This window comes from Anomaloglossus baeobatrachus, chromosome 1, assembly GCF_048569485.1.
Source record: "Anomaloglossus baeobatrachus isolate aAnoBae1 chromosome 1, aAnoBae1.hap1, whole genome shotgun sequence".
Lineage (NCBI taxonomy): Eukaryota > Metazoa > Chordata > Amphibia > Anura > Aromobatidae > Anomaloglossus > Anomaloglossus baeobatrachus.
The window spans coordinates 659,487,932-659,510,641 of record NC_134353.1 but is presented as its reverse complement, the minus strand read 5'-3'; the positions used below and the strand labels follow the sequence as shown (position 1 = coordinate 659,510,641).

The 22,710-nt window shown below is 42.1% G+C and overlaps 1 protein-coding gene across 1 annotated transcript in view; it reads right to left on the bottom strand.

The window, feature by feature from the left end:
• Nucleotides 1-22,710, bottom strand: part of DTX1 (deltex E3 ubiquitin ligase 1) — a 153,390-nt gene that overhangs the window by 126,083 nt on the left and 4,597 nt on the right. Inside the window, exon 3 of the mRNA XM_075319985.1 lies at nt 17,857-18,547. Within this exon, the coding sequence (XP_075176100.1) occupies nt 17,857-18,547 (691 nt within the window). The remainder of the gene's footprint in view (nt 1-17,856; nt 18,548-22,710) is intronic.

The window sequence follows — 22,710 nt, the reverse complement described above, 5'->3', positions numbered from 1 at the left end:
AAGTGATCTATCACAGTGGGAAGTGATCTATCACAGTGGGAAGTAATCTTTCTATCATAATGGGAAGTAAGCTGTCTATCACAGTGGGAAGTGATCTATCACAGTGGGAAGTAATCTTTCTATCATAATGGGAAGTAAGCTCTCTATCACAGTGGGAAGTGATCTATCACAGTGGGAAGTAAACTCTCTATCATAATGGGAAGTAAGCTGTCTATCACAGTGGGAAGTGGTCTATCACAGTGGGAAGTGATCTATCACAGTGGGAAGTGATCTATCACAGTGGGAAGTAATCTTTCTATCATAATGGGAAGTAAGCTCTCTATCACAGTGGGAAGTAATCTATCACAGTGGGAAGTAAACTCTCTATCATAATGGGAAGTAAGCTGTCTATCACAGTGGGAAGTGGTCTATCACAGTGGGAAGTGATCTATCACAGTGGGAAGTGATCTATCACAGTGGGAAGTAATCTTTCTATCATAATGAGAAGTAAGCTCTCTATCACAATGGGAAGTGATCTCTCTATCACAGTGGGAAGTGATCTAACACAGTGGGAGGTTCACTCTCTATCACAGAGGGAAGTGATCTTTCTATAACAGTGGGCAGTGTTCTCTTTAACACAGTGGTAAGAAATCTTTCTATCATAATGGGAAGTAAGCTCTCTATCACAGTGGGAAGTGATCTATCACAGTGGGAAGTAAGCTCTCTATCATAATGGGAAGTAAGCTGTCTATTACAGTGGGAAGTGATCTATCACAGTGGGAAGTGATCTATCACAGTGGGAAGTAATCTTTCTATCATAATGGGAAGTAAGCTCTCTATCACAATGGGAAGTGATCTCTCTATCACAGTGGGAAGTGATCTAACACAGTGGGAGGTTCACTCTCTATCACAGAGGGAAGTGATCTTTCTATAACAGTGGGCAGTGTTCTCTTTAACACAATGGGAAGTAATCTTTCTATCATAATGGGAAGTAAGCTCTCTATCACAGTGGGAAGTGATCTATCACAGTGGTAAGTAAGCTATCTATCATAATGGGAAGTAAGCTCTCTATCACAGTGGTAAGTAATCTTTCTATCATAATGGGAAGTAAGCTCTCTATCACAGTGGGAAGTGATCTATCACAGTGGGAAGTAAGCTCTCTATCATAATGGGAAGTAAGCTGTCTATTACAGTGGGAAGTGATCTATCACAGTGGGAAGTGATCTATCACAGTGAGAAGTGATCTATCACAGTGGGAAGTAATCTTTCTATCATAATTGGAAGTAAGCTCTCTATCACAGTGGAAGTGATCTATCATAATGGGAAGTAAGCTCTCTATCACAGTGGAAAGTGATCTATCACAGTGGGAAGTGATCTATCACAGTGGGAAGTAAGCTCTCTATCATAATGGGAAGTAAGCTGTCTATCACAGTGGGAAGTGATCTATCACAGTGGGAAGTGATCTATCACAGTGGGAAGTAATCTTTCTACCATAATGGGAAGTAAGCTCTCTATCACAGTGGGAAGTGATCTAACACAGTGGGAGGTTCACACTCTATCACAGTGGGAAGTGATCTTTCTATAACAGTGGGCAGTGTTCTCTTTAACACAATGGGAAGTAATCTTTCTATCATAATGGGAAGTAAGCTCTCTATCACAGTGGGAAGTGATCTATCACAGTGAGAAGCTATCTATCATAATGGGAAGTAAGCTCTCTATCACAGTGGTAAGTAATCTTTCTATCATAATGGGAAGTAAGCTCTCTATCACAGTTGGAAGTGTTCTATCACAGTGGGAAGTAAGCTCTCTATCATAATGGGAACTAAGCTATCTATCACAGTGGGAAGTGATCTATCACAGTGGGAAGTAAGCTCTCTATCACAGTGGAAAGTGATCTATCACAGTGCTAAGTAAGCTCTCTATCACAGTGGAAGTGATCTATCATAATGGGAAGTAAGCTCTCTATCACAGTGGAAAGTGATCTATCACAGTGGGAAGTAAGCTCTCTATCACAGTGGAAAGTGATCTATCACAGTGGGAAGTAAGCTCTCTATCACAGTGGGAAGTGATCTATCACAGTGGGAAGTAAGCTCTCTATCATAATGGGAAGTAAGCTGTCTATCACAGTGGGAAGTGATCTATCACAGTGGGAAGTAATCTTTCTATCATAATGGGAAGTAAGCTGTTTATCACAGTAGGAAGTGATCTATCACAGTGGGAAATGATCTATCACAGTGGGAAGTAATCTTTCTATCATAATGGGAAGTAAGCTATCTATCACAGTGGGAAGTGATCTATCACAGTGGGAAGTAAACTCTCTATCATAATGGGAAGTAAGCTGTCTATCACAGTGGGAAGTGGTCTATCACAGTGGGAAGTGATCTATCACAGTGGGAAGTGATCTATCACAGTGGGAAGTAATCTTTCTATCATAATGAGAAGAAAGCTCTCTATCACAATGGGAAGTGATCTATCACAGTGGGAAGTAAGCTCTCTATCATAATGGGAAGTAAGCTGTCTATCACAGTGGGAAGTGATCTATCACAGTGGGAAGTGATCTATCACAGTGGGAAGTAATCTTTCTATCATAATGGGAAGTAACCTGTCTATCACAGTGGGAAGTGATCTATCACAGTGGGAAGTAATCTTTCTATCATAATGAGAAGTAAGCTCTCTATCACAGTGGGAAGTGATCTATCACAGTGGGAAGTAAACTCTCTATCATAATGGGAAGTAAGCTGTCTATCACAGTGGGAAGTGGTCTATCACAGTGGGAAGTGATCTATCACAGTGGGAAGTGATCTATCACAGTGGGAAGTAATCTTTCTATCATAATTGGAAGTAAGCTGTCTATCACAGTGGGAAGTGATCTATCACAGTGGGAAGTGATCTATCACAGTGGGAAGTGATCTATCACAGTGGGAAGTAATCTTTCTATCATAATGGGAAGTAAGCTGTCTATCACAGTGGGAAGTGATCTATCACAGTGGGAAGTGATCTATCACAGTGGAAAGTGATCTATCACAGTGGAAAGTGATCTATCACAGTGGGAAGTAAGCTGTCTATCATAATGGGAAGTAAGCTGTCTATCACAATGGGAAGTGATCTATCACAGTGGGAAGTGATCTATCACAGTGGGAAGTAAGCTCTCTATCATAATGGGAAGTAAGCTGTCTATCACAGTGGGAAGTGATCTATCACAGTGGGAAGTGATCTATCACAGTGGGAAGTAATCTTTCTATCATAATGGGAAGTAAGCTCTCTATCACAGTTGTAAGTGTTCTATCACAGTGGGAAGTAAGCTCTCTATCATAATGGGAACTAAGCTATCTATCACAGTGGGAAGTGATCTATCACAGTGGGAAGTAAGCTCTCTATCACAGTGGAAAGTGATCTATCACAGTGCTAAGTAAGCTCTCTATCACAGTGGAAGTGATCTATCATAATGGGAAGTAAGCTCTCTATCACAGTGGAAAGTGATCTATCACAGTGGGAAGTAAGCTCTCTATCACAGTGGAAAGTGATCTATCACAGTGGGAAGTAAGCTCTCTATCACAGTGGGAAGTGATCTATCACAGTGGGAAGTAATCTTTCTATCATAATGGGAAGTAAGCTCTCTATCACAGTGGGAAGTAAGCTGTCTATCACATTGGGAAGTGGTCTATCACAGTGGGAAGTAAACTCTCTATCACAATGGGAAGTAAGCTGTCTATCACATTGGGAAGTGGTCTATCACAGTGGGAAGTGATCTATCATAGTGGGAAGTGATCTATCACAGTGGGAAGTAATCTTTCTATCATAATGAGAAGAAAGCTCTCTATCACAATGGGAAGTGATCTAACACAGTGGGAGGTTCACACTCTATCACAGTGGGAAGTGATCTTTCTATAACAGTGGGCAGTGTTCTCTTTAACACAATGGGAAGTAATCTTTCTATCATAATGGGAAGTAAGCTCTCTATCACAGTGGGAAGTGATCTATCACAGTGAGAAGCTATCTATCATAATGGGAAGTAAGCTCTCTATCACAGTGGGAAGTGATCTATCACAGTGGGAAGTAAACTCTCTATCATAATCGGAAGTAACCTGTCTGTCACAGTGGGAAGTGGTCTATCACAGTGGGAAGTGATCTATTACAGTAGGAAGTGATCTATCACAGTGGGAAGTAATCTTTCTATCATAATGAGAAGTAAGCTCTCTATCACAATGGGAAGTGATCTCTCTATCACAGTGGGAAGTGATCTAACAAAGTGGGAGGTTCACTCTCTATCACAGTGGGCAGTGTTCTCTTTAACACAATGGGAAGTAATCTTTCTATCATAATGGGAAGTAAGCTCTCTATCACAGTGGGAAGTGATCTATCACAGTGGTAAGTAAGCTATCTATCATAATGGGAAGTAAGGTCTCTATCACAGTGGTAAGTAATCTTTCTATCATAATGGGAAGTAAGCTCTCTATCACAGTTGGAAGTGTTCTATCACAGTGGGAACTAAGCTATCTATCACAGTGGGAAGTGATCTATCACAGTGTGAAGTAAGCTCTCTATCACAGTGGAAAGTGATCTATCACAGTGCTAAGTAAGCTCTCTATCACAGTGGGAAGTGATCTATCACAGTGGGAAGTAGTCTTTCTATCATAGTGGGAAGTAAGCTGTCTATCACAGTGAGAAGTGATCTATCACAGTGGGAAGTAAGCTCTCTATCACAGTTGGAAGTGTTCTATCACAGTGGGAAGTAAGCTGTCTATCAATGGGAAGTAAGCTGTCTATCACAGTGGGAAGTGATCTATCACAGTGGGAAGTAAGCTCTCTATCATAATGGGAAGTAAGCTGTCTATCACAGTGGGAAGTGATCTATCACAGTGGGAAGTGATCTATCACAGTGGAAAGTGATCTATCACAGTGGGAAGTAAGCTGTCTATCATAATGGGAAGTAAGCTGTCTATCACAGTGGGAAGTGATCTATCACAGTGGGAAGTGATCTATCACAGTGGGAAGTGATCTATCACAGTGGGAAGTAAGCTCTCTATCATAATGGGAAGTAAGCTGTCTATCACAGTGGGAAGTGATCTATCACAGTGGGAAGTGATCTATCACAGTGGGAAGTAATCTTTCTATCATAATGGGAAGTAAGCTCTCTATCACAGTGGGAAGTGATCTAACACAGTGGGAGGTTCACACTCTATCACAGTGGGAAGTGATCTTTCTATAACAGTGGGCAGTGTTCTCTTTAACACAATGGGAAGTAATCTTTCTATCATAATGGGAAGTAAGCTCTCTATCACAGTGGGAAGTGATCTATCACAGTGAGAAGCTATCTATCATAATGGGAAGTAAGCTCTCTATCACAGTGGTAAGTAATCTTTCTATCATAATGGGAAGTAAGCTCTCTATCACAGTTGGAAGTGTTCTATCACAGTGGGAAGTAAGCTCTCTATCATAATGGGAACTAAGCTATCTATCACAGTGGGAAGTGATCTATCACAGTGGGAAGTAAGCTCTCTATCACAGTGGAAAGTGATCTATCACAGTGCTAAGTAAGCTCTCTATCACAGTGGAAGTGATCTATCATAATGGGAAGTAAGCTCTCTATCACAGTGGAAAGTGATCTATCACAGTGGGAAGTAAGCTCTCTATCACAGTGGAAAGTGATCTATCACAGTGGGAAGTAAGCTCTCTATCACAGTGGGAAGTGATCTATCACAGTGGGAAGTAAGCTCTCTATCATAATGGGAAGTAAGCTGTCTATCACAGTGGGAAGTGATCTATCACAGTGGGAAGTAATCTTTCTATCATAATGGGAAGTAAGCTGTTTATCACAGTGGGAAGTGATCTATCACAGTGGGAAATGATCTATCACAGTGGGAAGTAATCTTTCTATCATAATGGGAAGTAAGCTATCTATCACAGTGGGAAGTGATCTATCACAGTGGGAAGTAAACTCTCTATCATAATGGGAAGTAAGCTGTCTATCACAGTGGGAAGTGGTCTATCACAGTGGGAAGTGATCTATCACAGTGGGAAGTAATCTTTCTATCATAATGAGAAGAAAGCTCTCTATCACAATGGGAAGTGATCTATCACAGTGGGAAGTAAACTCTCTATCATAATGGGAAGTAAGCTGTCTATCACAGTGGGAAGTGGTCTATCACAGTGGGAAGTGATCTATCACAGTGGGAAGTAATCTTTCTATCATAATGGGAAGTAAGCTGTCTATCACAGTGGGAAGTGATCTATCACAGTGGGAAGTAATCTTTCTATCATAATGGGAAGTAACCTGTCTATCACAGTGGGAAGTGATCTATCACAGTGGGAAGTAATCTTTCTATCATAATGAGAAGTAAGCTCTCTATCACAGTGGGAAGTGATCTATCACAGTGGGAAGTAAACTCTCTATCATAATGGGAAGTAAGCTGTCTATCACAATGGGAAGTGGTCTATCACAGTGGGAAGTGATCTATCACAGTGGGAAGTGATCTATCACAGTGGGAAGTAATCTTTCTATCATAATTGGAAGTAAGCTGTCTATCACAGTGGGAAGTGATCTATCACAGTGGGAAGTGATCTATCACAGTGGGAAGTGATCTATCACAGTGGGAAGTAATCTTTCTATCATAATGGGAAGTAAGCTGTCTATCACAGTGGGAAGTGATCTATCACAGTGGGAAGTGATCTATCACAGTGGAAAGTGATCTATCACAGTGGGAAGTAAGCTGTCTATCATAATGGGAAGTAAGCTGTCTATCACAGTGGGAAGTGATCTATCACAGTGGGAAGTGATCTATCACAGTGGGAAGTAAGCTCTCTATCATAATGGGAAGTAAGCTGTCTATCACAGTGGGAAGTGATCTATCACAGTGGGAAGTGATCTATCACAGTGGGAAGTAATCTTTCTATCATAATGGGAAGTAAGCTCTCTATCACAGTTGTAAGTGTTCTATCACAGTGGGAAGTAAGCTCTCTATCATAATGGGAACTAAGCTATCTATCACAGTGGGAAGTGATCTATCACAGTGGGAAGTAAGCTCTCTATCACAGTGGAAAGTGATCTATCACAGTGCTAAGTAAGCTCTCTATCACAGTGGGAAGTGATCTATCACAGTGGGAAGTAATCTTTCTATCATAATGGGAAGTAAGCTCTCTATCACAGTGGGAAGTGATCTATCACAATGGGAAGTAAACTCTCTATCACAATGGGAAGTAAGCTGTCTATCACATTGGGAAGTGGTCTATCACAGTGGGAAGTGATCTATCACAGTGGGAAGTGATCTATCACAGTGGGAAGTAATCTTTCTATCATAATGAGAAGAAAGCTCTCTATCACAATGGGAAGTGATCTAACACAGTGGGAGGTTCACACTCTATCACAGTGTGAAGTGATCTTTCTATAACAGTGGGCAGTGTTCTCTTTAACACAATGGGAAGTAATCTTTCTATCATAATGGGAAGTAAGCTCTCTATCACAGTGGGAAGTGATCTATCACAGTGAGAAGCTATCTATCATAATGGGAAGTAAGCTCTCTATCACAGTGGGAAGTGATCTATCACAGTGGGAAGTAAACTCTCTATCATAATCGGAAGTAACCTGTCTATCACAGTGGGAAGTGGTCTATCACAGTGGGAAGTGATCTATTACAGTAGGAAGTGATCTATCACAGTGGGAAGTAATCTTTCTATCATAATGAGAAGTAAGCTCTCTATCACAATGGGAAGTGATCTCTCTATCACAGTGGGAAGTGATCTAACAAAGTGGGAGGTTCACTCTCTATCACAGTGGGAAGTGATCTCTCTATAACAGTGGGCAGTGTTCTCTTTAACACAATGGGAAGTAATCTTTCTATCATAATGGGAAGTAAGCTCTCTATCACAGTGGGAAGTGATCTATCACAGTGGTAAGTAAGCTATCTATCATAATGGGAAGTAAGCTCTCTATCACAGTGGTAAGTAATCTTTCTATCATAATGGGAAGTAAGCTCTCTATCACAGTTGGAAGTGTTCTATCACAGTGTGAAGTAAGCTCTCTATCACAGTGGAAAGTGATCTATCACAGTGCTAAGTAAGCTCTCTATCACAGTGGGAAGTGATCTATCACAGTGGGAAGTAGTCTTTCTATCATAGTGGGAAGTAAGCTGTCTATCACAGTGGGAAGTGATCTATCACAGTGGGAAGTAAGCTCTCTATCACAGTGGAAAGTGATCTATCACAGTGGGAAGTAAGCTGTCTATCAATGGGAAGTAAGCTGTCTATCACAGTGGGAAGTGATCTATCACAGTGGGAAGTAAGCTCTCTATCATAATGGGAAGTAAGCTGTCTATCACAGTGGGAAGTGAACTATCACAGTGGGAAGTGATCTATCACAGTGGGAAGTAATCTTTCTATCATAATGGGAAGTAAGCTCTCTATCACAGTGGGAAGTGATCTATCACAGTGGGAAGTAAACTCTCTATCATAATGGGAAGTAAGCTGTCTATCACAGTGGGAAGTGATCTATCACAGTGGGAAGTAATCTTTCTATCATAATGGGAAGTAAGCTGTCTATCACAGTGGGAAGTGATCTATCACAGTGGGAAGTGATCTATCAGAGTGGAAAGTGATCTATCACAGTGGGAAGTAAGCTGTCTATCATAATGGGAAGTAAGCTCTCTATCACAGTGGAAAGTGATCTATCACAGTGGGAAGTAAGCTGTCTATCATAATGGGAAGTAAGCTCTCTATCACAGTGGAAAGTGATCTATCACAGTGGGAAGTACGCTCTCTATCACAGTGGAAAGTGATCTATCACAGTGGGAAGTAAGCTCTCTATCACAGTGGAAAGTGATCTATCACAGTGGGAAGTAAGTTCTCTATCACAGTGGGAAGTAAGCTCTCTATCATAATGAGAAGTAAGCTGTCTATCACAGTGGGAAGTGATCTATCACAGTGGGAAGTGATCTATCACAGTGGGAAGTAATCTTTCTATCATAATGGGAAGTAAGCTCTCTATTACAGTGGGAAGTGATCTATCACAGTGGGAAGTAAGCTATCATAATGGGAAGTAAGCTCTCTATCACAGTGGGAAGTGATCTATCACAGTGGGAAGTAAGCTCTCTATCACAGTGGGAAGTGGTATATCACAGTGGGAAGTGATCTATCACAGTGGGAAGTAAGCTGTCTATCATAATGGGAAGTAAGCTCTCTATCACAGTGGGAAGTGATCTATCACAGTGGGAAGTAATCTTTCTATCATAATGGGAAGTAAGCTCTCTATTACAGTGGGAAGTGATCTATCACAGTGGGAAGTAAGCTATCATAATGGGAAGTAAGCTCTCTATCACAGTGGAAAGTGATCTATCACAGTGGGAAGTAAGTTCTCTATCACAGTGGGAAGTAAGCTCTCTATCATAATGAGAAGTAAGCTGTCTATCACAGTGGGAAGTGATCTATCACAGTGGGAAGTGATCTATCACAGTGGGAAGTAATCTTTCTATCATAATGGGAAGTAAGCTCTCTATTACAGTGGGAAGTGATCTATCACAGTGGGAAGTAAGCTATCATAATGGGAAGTAAGCTCTCTATCACAGTGGGAAGTGATCTATCACAGTGGGAAGTAAGCTCTCTATCACAGTGGGAAGTGGTCTATCACAGTGGGAAGTGATATATCACAGTGGGAAGTGATCTATCACAGTGGGAAGTAAGCTGTCTATCATAATGGGAAGTAAGCTCTCTATCACAGTGGGAAGTGATCTCTCTATCACAGTGGGAAGTGATCTAACACAGTGGGAGGTGCACTCTCTATCACAGTGGGAAGTGATCTCTCTATAACAGTGGGCAGTGTTCTCTTTATCACAGTGGGAAATAATCTAACACAGTGGGAAGTGCACTCTCTATCACAGTGGGAAGTGATCTTTCTATAGCAGTGGGAAGTGATCTTTCTATAGCAGTGGGAAGTGATCTCTCTATCACAGTTGGAAGTAATCTCTCTATCACAGTGGGAAGTGATCTCTCTATCACAGTGGGAAGTGATCTAACACAGTGGGAAGTGCACTCTCTATCACAGTAGGAAGTAATCTTTCTATCATAATGGGAAGTAAGCTGTCTATCACAGTGGGAAGTGATCTATCACAGTGGAAAGTGATCTATCACAGTGGGATGTAATCTTTCTATCATAATGGGAAGTAAGCTCTCTATCACAGTGGGAAGTGATCTATCACAGTGGGAAGTAAGCTCTCTATCACAGTGGAAAGTAAGCTCTCTATCACAGTGGGAAGTGATGTATCACAGTAGGAAGTAAACTCTGTATCATAATGGGAAGTAAGCTGTCTATCACAGTGGGAAGTGATCTATCACAGTGGGAAGTGATCTATCACAGTGGGCAGTGATCTCTTTATCACAATGGGAAGTAATCTTTCTATCATAATGGGAAGTAAGCTCTCTATCATAATGGGAACTAAGCTATCTATCACAGTGGGAAGTGATCTATCACAGTGGGAAGTAATCTTTCTATCATAATGGGAAGTAAGCTCTCTATCACAGTGGGAAGTGATCTCTCTATCACAGTGGGAAGTGATCTAACACAGTGGGAGGTGCACTCTCTATCACAGTGGGCAGTGTTCTCTTTATCACAGTGGGAAATAATCTAACACAGTGGGAAGTGCACTCTATCACAGTGGGAAGTGATCTTTCAATAGCAGTGGGAAGTGATCTTTCTATAGCAGTGGGAAGTGATCTTTCTATAGCAGTGGGAAGTGATCTCTCTATCACAGTTGGAAGTAATCTCTCTATCACAGTGGGAAGTGATCTCTCTATCACAGTGGGAAGTGATCTAACACAGTGGGAAGTGATCTTTCTATAGCAGTGGGAAGTGATCTTTCTATAGCAGTGGGAAGTGATCTCTCTATCACAGTTGGAAGTAATCTCTCTATCACAGTGGGCAGTGATCTCTCTATAACAGAGGGAATTGATCTCTCTACCACAGTGGGAAGTGATCTCTCTACCACAGTGGGAAGTGATCTCTCTACCACAGTTGGAAGTAAGCTCTCTATTACAGTGGGAAGTTGTTACGTCACCGCCGGAGTCCGCTCCAGCGACTTCTGCTCCGATCGGCAGGCGACGCTGTGTTCCTGCCGTGGATGGTGCTGGTGATGGGAGAGAAGTCGATGCCAGCGGCACCAGTGGGCGCAGGCTCCGATCATCCACTGGGCTGGGTTAGCTTGGGATCTGCAGTACCGCTGGCTGACTGTGGGTGGCATGTGTCCTCCAGCTGAAGTTGCCAGCGTTCAGCTACAGCCAATGGGAAGACACCACACCCTTCTTATTTACCCTCCTGTCACATGATTACTGCCAGATATAGTTCTGATTTTCCTGGCTGCTGTTACGTCCTATTCTGTTGGTGATTCCTGTGTTGACTTCTGCGTGTTTTAACTACCCTTCTGCCTACTGTTTTTGTACCTTGCTGCCCGACCCGGATCTGACCCCTGCTACGTTTGCTGACTACATCACTGCCTGCCGATTCTGTCCCTGTTCCGCAATTCCTGGTTTGACCCTGCCTGACTACTACTCTCATCGGACTGCAGCCTTCCACAGGTAGTGATCTCCAGTTCCCGGTGTAATTCCAAATCCCTGTACAGGGGTTAAAGGGTTTCAGGGTTCTGGGGGTCCTACTTTGTAAGTGGCTTCCCTCTAGCCTCCCCTTTACAGCCCATCTGAGTCTGTGGATCCAGGCAGGCATTACAGAAGTGATCTCTCTATCACAGTTGGAAGTAATCTCTCTATCACAGTGGGAAGTGATCTAACACAGTGGGAAGTGCACTCTCTATCACAGTTGGAAGTAATCGCTCTATCACAGTGGGAGGTGATCTCTCTATCACAGTGGGAAGTGCACTCTCTATCACAGTGGGCAGTGATCTCTCTATCACAGTGGGAAGTGATCTCTCTGTCACAGTGGGAAGTGATATCTCTATTACAGTGGGAAGTGATTTCTCTATCACAGTTGGACGTAATCTCGCTATCACAGTTGGAAGTGATCTAACACAGTGGGAAGTGCACTCTATCACAGTGGGAAGTGATCTCTCTATCACAATGGGAAATGATCTCTCTATTATAGTGGGAAGTGATCTCTCTGTCAAAGTGGGAAGTGATCTCTCTGTCAAAGTGGGAAGTGATCTAACACAGTGGGAAGTGCACTCTCTATAACAGTAGGCAGTGATCTGTCTATAACAGTGGGAAGTGATCTCTCTATCACAGTGGGAAGTGATCTCTCTATCACAGTGAGAAGTGATCTCTTTATCACAATGGGAAGTGATCTCTCTACCACAGTGGTAAGTGACCTCTCTACCACAGTGGTAAGTGATCTCTCTACCAGAGTGGTAAGTGATCTCTATCATAGTGGGAAGTGATCTCTCTATCACAGTGGGAAGTGATCTCTCTATCACAGTGGGAAGTGATTTCTATCACAGTGGGAAGTGATTTCTATCACAGTGGGAAGTGATCTCTCTATAACAGTGGGAAGTGATCTCTCTATAACAGTAGGCAGTGATCTGTCTATAACAGTGGGAAGTGATCTCTCTATCACAGTGGGAAGTGATCTCTCTATCACAGTGAGAAGTGACCTCTCTACCACAGTGGTAAGTGATCTCTCTACCACAGTGGTAAGTGATCTCTATCATAGTGGGAAGTGATCTCTCTATCATAGTGGGAAGTGATCTCTCTATAACAGTGGGAAGTGATATCTCTATTACAGTGGGAAGTGATTTCTCTATCACAGTTGGACGTAATCTCGCTATCACAGTTGGAAGTGATCTAACACAGTGGGAAGTGCACTCTATCACAGTGGGAAGTGATCTCTCTATCACAATGGGAAATGATCTCTCTATTACAGTGGGAAGTGATCTCTCTGTCAAAGTGGGAAGTGATCTCTCTGTCAAAGTGGGAAGTGATCTAACACAGTGGGAAGTGCACTCTCTATCACAGTGGGAAGTGATCTCTCTATAACAGTAGGCAGTGATCTGTCTATAACAGTGGGAAGTGATCTCTCTATCACAGTGGGAAGTGATCTCTCTATCACAGTGAGAAGTGATCTCTTTATCACAATGGGAAGTGATCTCTCTACCACAGTGGTAAGTAACCTCTCTACCACAGTGGTAAGTGATCTCTCTACCACAGTGGTAAGTGATCTCTATCATAGTGGGAAGTGATCTCTCTATCATAGTGGGAAGTGATCTCTCTATCACAGTGGGAAGTGATCTCTCTATCACAGTGGGAAGTGATTTCTATCACAGTGGGAAGTGATTTCTATCACAGTGGGAAGTGATCTCTCTATAACAGTGGGAAGTGATCTCTCTATAACAGTGGGAAGTGATCTCTCTACCACAGTGCTAAGTGATTTCTCTATAACAGTGGAAAGTAATCATAGTGGGAAGTGATCTATCACAATAGGAAGTGATCTTTAACTTCCATCACTCTACAGTAAAATGTAGCAATTTCTGGAAGTAAGTAGCTCATGTTTCTATCTATGACGTACTTCTCTTGCTTTCCTTCCAGGATATCCTTCCTTGATATACAGTATATTCATTTTTGCAAATGACCTTTCTTTTTGTGTGGCTATATTCAATTATTTACATTTTTTCAAAATGATGTACATAGTTCATGAATTTTGTGCAAAGTATAATATGCTCTTTATCTTTTACTATTTTTATGATTTTTGTTGTTGTTGCATAATTGTTTATAATGCCATGTTAGTCTTCACCAGCATTCTAACTATGAAAAACGCAGACAGAGCACCACATGAAACATGAATGTGTGCCTGGCGCCTTCCACTAGATTTGTATTTTGAGAGTTTCAAATTTAACCTTTTCATCCTCTGAAATAAAGTTAAAGAAGTTGTGCACGGTTTCTTCTAGCTCAGAAGAAATGTGAATGCTGCAGCCGGTTATCGGTCACTGACTGCAGTGTTCATGTGATGTCCTCCTGAAGGTAGATGGCTGGGGACACAGTGCTACGTACAACCCCTTTAAGTCAAGTTTTATAGGATTTAGATGATAATAAGGTATTTATATGTATGGTACAAGACACAGGGGCTTAGTTGTGATTGCCACATCTGCAACACTGCAAAAGCACAAGGTCCTCATGTACATTTATGGAGATTTATGAAACGGTCTTAAAGAATAATTGGCCTTGTTGCCCGTAGCAACCAATAACCGGGCGGCTTTAATTTCTAACGGTGCACTTGAAAAATGAAAGCTTTGCTGTGAATGATTGCTATGGGACACAAAGACAGTTTTTCATCTAGACTGTATTATAAATCTGCACCAAACTGTATACAGCTAATGGATCATAAATGCCCAGTGTGTTCATTATTATGTGACGTCAAACAATGAAGACATTAAAAGAGTGTTCTTACTAAACACACTTATGCCAAAACCACAAGGTAGGTTACACGCCTGACTGGTGTGGGGTTCAGGACCCCCAATTGGTAACCCAATCCACATGGAGGCAGACACAAATGAGAGGATGGAGGAGTCCTGTGACGGCCTACATTTATGTCTATGGGGGTAGAAGTTCTAGGCTACTTACATAACGTTGACAGACTTCGTGACAGAGACATATACATGAGCATTCAATCAACTAACCTGGTTGTTGTAGTCCTGGTGATATTATGGCCATTTATTAGACATCTATGACATATTCTGTGACTATATCTATAAAGGGTTTCTCCAAGACTTAAAGGGGGCCTGTCATCTAATTCATGCTGCCTGAATCGTGGGCAGTAGGAATCAGACAATGGCTGCGGTATTACTCTGAAACCATGCGGCGTTTCAAAGAAAGCATTTCTTGAAAAATGGGCTGGGGGCTACATGTCTCTGATAAGTAGTCCCCTGATGGCTTTATTCCACCTTGATACCTTTGACAAACAGATCTCTCCTTACATACACACACATAGGGAGAGTGTAATCGGTCTAGGAGAATGAGACGTGTGGCATTGGCTACCTATTGGTCTAGGAGAATGAGACGTGTGGCACTGGCTCCCTATTGGTCTAGGAGAATGAGACGTGTGGCATTGGCTCCCTATTGGTCTAGGAGAATGAGACGTGTGGCATTGGCTCCCTATTGGTCTAGGAGAATGAGACGTGTGGCACTGGCTCCCTATTGGTCTAGGAGAATGAGACGTGTGGCATTGGCTCCCTATTGGTCTAGGAGAATGAGACGTGTGGCATTGGCTCCCTATTGGTCTAGGAGAATGAGACATGTGGCATTGGCTCCCTATTGGTCTAGGAGAATGAGACGTGTGGCATTGGCTTCCTATTGGTCTAGGAGAATGAGACGTGTGGCATTGGCTCCTTATTGGTCTAGCAGAATGAGACGTGTGGCATTGGCTCCCTATTGGTCTAGGAGAATGAGACGTGTGGCATTAGCTCGTCAGCTGGGATAAATAGTCCCAGGTCAGCTTTTCAAAGGGTGTCTTCTCTGAAACGCTGCAGCAGTTCAGAGTAGAACATATATATGGCTGCAATAGCACAGCCAGTGTCTGGATTCATACTGCCCATGGTTTGAGCAGCATGAAAAAGCTGACAACTCCCTTTAACAATTGATCATCTATATAAGTGAATGGGAGTAAAGTATTTGACAGAAGCCACTAAGCAATGTTCGTGGTTGCTGTGTTCCACCTCATGCATCACTTAAATCTGGCCACAGCTAGAGCGGATTTCATCTGATCACTGGAGGTACCAGGTGACAGACCGCCATTGTTATCTATCTATTGTAAGGATAAGTCAACCCCTTTAATGTAAAGGCTGCTTTACAGCAGAAGATCTATCGTGCGATAGATCGTCGGGGTCACGGTTTTTGTGACGCACATCCGGCATCGCTTGCGATGCCGGCCTGTGTGACACCTCCTAGCGACGCAGTATCGCTCACAAATTGTGAGTCGTGTACTGCTCGTTAGGTTTCATAATATCGTTTAATTTAATTGTTCATCGTTCCAGGGGTAGCACACGCCGCTCCGTGTGACACCCCGGGAACGATGAACATCGCTTACCTGCGACCCGCGGCTCTTGCCGGCTATGTGGAAGGAAGGAGGTGGGCGGGATGTTTACGTCCCGCTCATCTCCGCCCCTCCGCTTCTATTGGCCGGCAGCCGTGTGATGTTGCTGTGACGCCAAACGTCCCTCCCACTCCAGGAAGTGGACGTTCGCCGCCCACAGCGAGGTCGGACGGGAGGTAAGTACGTGTGACGGGGGGTTACCGACTTTGTGCGCCACGGGCAGCGATTTGCCCGTGACGCAAAAAGAACGGGGGCGGGTACGATCGATTGTGAAATTGCACAATCGGTCGTACCGTGTAAAGCAGCCTTAATTGTATCCCTTCATTTGAAAAAACTGCCATGATACCATATAAAATAAAGCTGTCTTGATGAATCAGGGTCTATGTTTTTTATTAGTTTGCTTTGGTCAGAATTCAATTGACAGATCATATTTATTTCTATTTCTACAGTCCCAATTCCAAAAAAGTTGGGTCGCTGTGTCAAATGTAACGGAAACAAGAAGGAGATTATGTAGAACTCTCTTGCAGTCATACTTTGTTCACAAAAAAAACGCAGCTCAGAAGGTAAAAGTTACACATTTCTCCATTTCATTCAAAAATATTAATTTAGAAATTGATGGTAGCAACACAACTCCAAAAAGTTGAGACAGGGCCATGTCTACGCTTGTGTAGCCTCCTCTCTTCTTTTTACAGCAGTCTGTAAATGTTTGGGAAGTGAGGAGACCAACTGTTGGCGTTTTTGGAGAGGAGGTTGTCCCACTCTTATCTGATGTAGGATTTTTAGCTGCTTAACAGTCCAGGGACTATGTTAATTTTTTCATTTATCATGCACCAAATGTTATTTATTGGTGAAAGGTCTGGACTGCAGGCAGTCAGTTCATCATCCAAACTGTTCTGTGAAGCCATGCTGTTGTGATTGTCTCATTGAAATTTGCAAGACCTTCCCTGAAATAGATGTTGACTGGATGGGATCATATATTGTTAGAATTCTCTATATAATGCTCAGCATTGATACTGCCTTTCAAGATATGCAAGCTATGCATGTCATAGGCATTAATGCACAGCGAACTGTGGTCACAGACAGATTTCTGGAAGTATTCCTAAGCCCACGCAGTAATTTGCACAGCTAAATAATATCTGTTTTTAATGCAATGCTGCCTTAGGGCCTGAAGATAATGAACATCCAATAATGACCATCGTGTCCCCTGTGCACATGAATTTCTCCAGAATCTCTGAAGGTTTTGATGATATTATGTATGGAGATGGTGGGATATTCAATGTCTTTGCAATTTTACGTTGAAGAACATTTCTCTGAAATTGTTTCACAAACTGTGGATGAAGTTGTTCTCAAATTGGTGAAGCTCTGACCATCTTTGCTTCTGAGAGACTCTGCCTCTCTAACATTCTTTTTTTTATATATTTACTTTTTTGGAATTGTCTCTCCAGCCGTTTTTCAGTACTATCACTTACTTTTCCATCATTTTGTTAACCCTGGCACTTTTTAGATGTGTTGCTGCCATCAATTTCCTACTGAGTTAATTTTCTTTACATGAAATGGAACAATGTCTATGTTCTGTTGTTTATAAAATATTGCCATAAGAGATTTTCAAATCATTACATTAATGTTTTTTACACAGCATTTACTACTTTTTGTAATAGGGGTTGTATGAATAGTCTCAGTAATAAGTCATAAAAAAAAACGAGAAACCAGTGTTTCTCAGTGGCAAAACAACACTAGCAAAAAATGCATCTACGAACCAAACTTTGGAAATTAAACTATACAAACTGAAAAGAGAGTATTTAGTACCCTATTATGCCTTAGTATGAAATGTACAATGTTTACTAGGTTTACTAGTAACTTACCCTGGAGGGATAGATGCCCTACTGCTGCTCCCACTGGTTCTTTGTACTCCTGGTCTGTTCAGATTGTTCTGTCCAGGGTATGGTGCTGGTCCCGGCACACTCTGACTACGAGAAAATCCTGATCCATTTCTAATTCCTCCTGTAGGTCGACCTCCTTCCCCTGGTCTTCCCCAACCTGCAGCTCCTCCAGAATATGTATTACTCTGTCTTATTCCAGATGGGTGCATTGGAGGAGGTGGTGGAGGTGGCAAGTTGGGTGGAGGCCCAGGGGGCACCTTAACTTTTTGTGATGCTAGGATAGCATTAGAAGCTGCTCTGGTACTATTCACTAACAGACACTGAGGGCAAGAACAGGGTAATCCAGAACCAGATCCAACAGGCCATGACTGAGACTTCGGTATGGATCCCATTGTCAAAGGATATGCAAGATCCATGCGCCGCCTCAGTCGCCGCTTACGATGTGTCTGCCGGTTCACTTGACACATGCTGTGGAAATGCACCAAGTAACAGAAACCAAGTGTAGTGAGGTCCAGCCAAGGGTGCTGCTTCTCATATGCATTCTGAATGGCAATGCAAATTTCTGTGTCATAAGGAGTCCAGGAACCTGCATCATTTTCCCATTCCCAAACGATACCCTTGCCTGGGGCAGAAGATGGTTCAAAAAAACTCCGTCTTACTGGACGGACAGTGCCTGTGGAAAAAAAAAAGATGTTATATAGCAGTGTAATATCTTTCTAAAAAGCCAAAAACAACTTTAATACTGAATCAATATTTGTGCAATATACACAGTTTGAGATTGGAGTTTAGGGGATGTCATCACAGGTTTTGCATTATTATCTATTATTTCTGTAATAGGCATTTTATAATGACCAGTTTTTGATGGCGATGTCCATGCAAGCCTGGATAACACAGTGACTTTGCACCAAACAGAAGCACAGTAAAAGAACAAAAAATCCAAGTACAGGGTGACATAATGACAAAGTGACAAAAGTTGACTGCCAAGTTTATGTCTGCTGATTTACCCTTCTGACCTAACAAAGGTGTCCCAGCAGTAATTACAAAGGTGTCCCTGCCAGCTACGTCCATCGGATAAAAGGACATATTCTGAGGTAAAAATATCGCACAAAATGTTAAAAAATAGTGATGAGCGAACTGCTCGGTAAGCATGAGGAGTATTTTGATGCTCGAGTGCTGAGTATAATAGACGTTAATGGGGGAACTCAAGCATTTTTCTGTAAAATCTTCCGAAAAAATGCTTGAGTTCCCCATTGACTTCCACTATACTTAGTAATCGAGTACCAAGAACCCAAGCATCAACATACTCGTCATGCTTACCGAGCATTGAGAAGTTACCTCATCACTATTGATAAAATCTACTGCTTCTGATATTTTATAGTATGAAATGACTATAGGATAACATCTCCACCCCTCAAACTAAGGCCTTGTTAAAACAGCTATATCCAAAAAATGGGCCAGTAGTGTGACTGGCCCCATGTTCACATGGACCACCACGGTATGAACTGACCCATAGATTGATATTGCATGCACGGACACCACACTAGCCAAATATATGTTCAGGTGAGAGTGCCTAAGTGTGCGCAATGGACACCACACTGACCTAATCAGGGGCGGACATATTATTGGTGCAGCTGAACAGGGGCCCAAGAGATTGGGGGGTCCATTTCTACCTACAAAGCAGGTGGGATTGTGCATTTTGATGAGCTTTTGGGCTGCAAAGGGCACATATATTGTTCTTGCACAAGGGCCCGTTTCTGTCTATGTCCACCAGTGGATGTAATGATAACAAATAGGCCTGCTTACCCCGCAATTTACACATGAATCATGCATTAGTGTGGTCTATTTTACAGAACAGTGCAGTCAATAGAAAGCAGCTCCTGCTCAGGTCCGCAATACACGGAAATGCACAAGGAGCCAATCATGGCCGCTTTTTACGGATGTGATTGGCTTTCTCTATGTGACTGCCTTACTCCTGGCATAAAAGTGAAATTACAACCAGTGGCTGAGGTCAATGGGGAAATGTATCAAAACTGATAGATAGAAAATTGAAGTAGCTCACTATGGCAACCATCAAATTACACCTCTCATTTTTCAGAGTGTCTTTGGAAAATAAAAGTCGCTAAAAGATTGGTTCCCATGGGCAACTACTACATTTTTATCATTGTACCAGACTTTCCCTTATTTCTGACGCTAAATAAACACTTATATGGGTGGTTTACCCCTTTTCATTACTGGCCACATCGATATTATGTTGATAAAGAAGGTTTCTCTCAAATACTTTGTGTTGCCAATAGTGCCTGTAAGCGACGCTATTGCCGTTCGTTCATCCCCTTCGCATGACCCCTGGACTCCGTGACCTCTGATGTGCGGTGATGTCGCGTCAACTGAGGCGTGCCGCAGTCTTCCTGAGTGACCGGGCTGTGGGTGGTATTTCACCTCTTGTCCCAGCCCAACATCTTGCGTGCTCTCCCTCCTTCACTGCTGAGTGCTGAGTGCATCGCTCTGAGCGCTGCAGAGCGATGCTGGGCTGCGATGAGCTGTGAAACGCACAGTCCAGTCACTCAGGAAGACTGCGGCACGCCTCAGTTGACATGACATTACCAGGCATCAGACGTCTCGGAGCCCGGGGGTGACGCGATGAGGATAAGCGGACCGCAATAGCGCCTCTCACAGGCACTATTGGCAACACAAGGTATTTGAGAGAAACCTTGTTTCTCAATATAATATTGATGTCGCCAGTAATGAAAACGTGTGAACCACCTCTTTAAATGGGTCACAGCCTAAATAAACTTGGCAAAACCATTTGCCTTCAGACATATTAAAGGGGTTCAAGCAAAATCTTTGTGTCAGCAGAAGGGCCCATATTAACAATTTATACCTTTAACAAGGCGCATTGATTTATTGATTTGTCGCCTGCACACTGTTCGAAATGTGAAGGAATACAGGCACGTAACCTTTTACTAGTTCACAATAATATATATATATATATATATATATATATATATATATATATATATATATATATATATATATATACACACACACACACACACACACACACCGTGTGTATATATATATATATATATATATATATATATATATATACCGTATATATATATATATATATATACACACACCTAAACTTAATGAAAACATTTACAGTATAATATATTTAGGTGCTACGTTAAGTTACTGCTTTTTCTTTTTACAGCAACATTTGCTGTTAAATTACACGTATCTAGAAGTCAGCTTTCCTTTTCTTGCCAAACGCTCCCTCCCTCTCCTCTGACTCTGCAGGTCTGCGGTCACAACAACAAGCAGATAATTAATAATCCTGTTGGGAGGTGTGTTTTGTGTCCGAGATGAATCTGTCCCCAAGGGCCATCCAACCTAAAGAGTCCCTGGGCAGGAGAACTGGCTCCAGGAGGCCTGTGTGGTTCAGCGACTGTATTGTGTTACAATGCTAAAGCAATGACCCTGACTTCTCTGATACAGATCTTACAAGTATGTCAACCATAATACGTTCAGGCATGACTATACAGCTAATGGTAAAGAAATCGAAAGTGGGGCACGGGAAATAATATAGTTAGACGGAAAAATGATGGCACTGCTGTGTGGATATTGTGAAAAAAATACATACCGGCATTGATTAAAATGGCTAATAAGACCATCATATTGTCTGATATAACTGTACATGTAAAAATAATAATTTGTGTATATAAATTCCCATGGACCAGGGTGCACAATCATTTGATTGATCATGTTGAACCACTCCCAAGGACCCCAATAAATCTAAGAGAGTTGTCACCATCTGAGTCATTTCCGACATATCAAAATTATGTAATAATAATATTTATGCACTTATATAGGGCTCTTAATTCTACAGCGCTTTACATACATTGGCAGCACTGTCCCCATTTGGGCTCACAATTTAAAGTCCCTATCAATGTGTCTTTGGAGTGTGGGAGGAAACCCACGCAAACACGGGGAGAACATACAAACTCCTTGGAGATGCTGTCCTTGATGGGATTTGAACGCCGTACCCCAGCGCTGCAGGACATATGTGCCATAAATGCCTGATAGTAGTGTGGAAAGGGGCACCTTCACCTATGGGAATGGTCCTCTTTACCCAAAGTTATCACTTGGCCATGCGTGAATGCAGTTCTCCTCTAAACTTAAATTATCCTAAAATGTTTGGGGGGCACAGAGATGTGTGTTACCCAAGTGTGTTACCCAATTTTTATTTCTTATGTAAACTGAATGCAAACAGGCAACTATTGCTGTGACCAGATTATTTGGGGGCGCACAGAATGGCATAGTGGGTCACGTGTCCCCTGGGCCACAGGTTGTGCACGTCTGACATACATACACAGATATGATAGATTTTATGATACATTTAAAGGGGTTTTCTCATGAACAAAGTTAATTTTAACATTGATTTGAACCAATAGATCTTGGAATAATAATAATTTCCACAATTTGATGGGTTTAAAAAAAATTTTCTTTTGCTGAGATAATCTTATAAATGCTATGTACTGTGTAATCGTCGTGTCTGACTGTACAGGGATGTGGTCTGATCATAAAACATCTCCTAGGGAAGGGGAAAAACGAGATTATACAGACATTACAGAAGGGGATCTTTTTGTGAGGTAAAGCATTTCCCTGCGTGTTTGTAAAAAATGTTTTACCTCAAAGAAAGAATCATTTTCTGTAATATCTCTATACTTTTTTACACCCCCCCTGCCCAGGAGATGTGGTATGATCAGACCATGTCCCTGTACGGTCAGACACAGCCATTACACAACACAGCAGGGACACATATATAAGATTATCTCA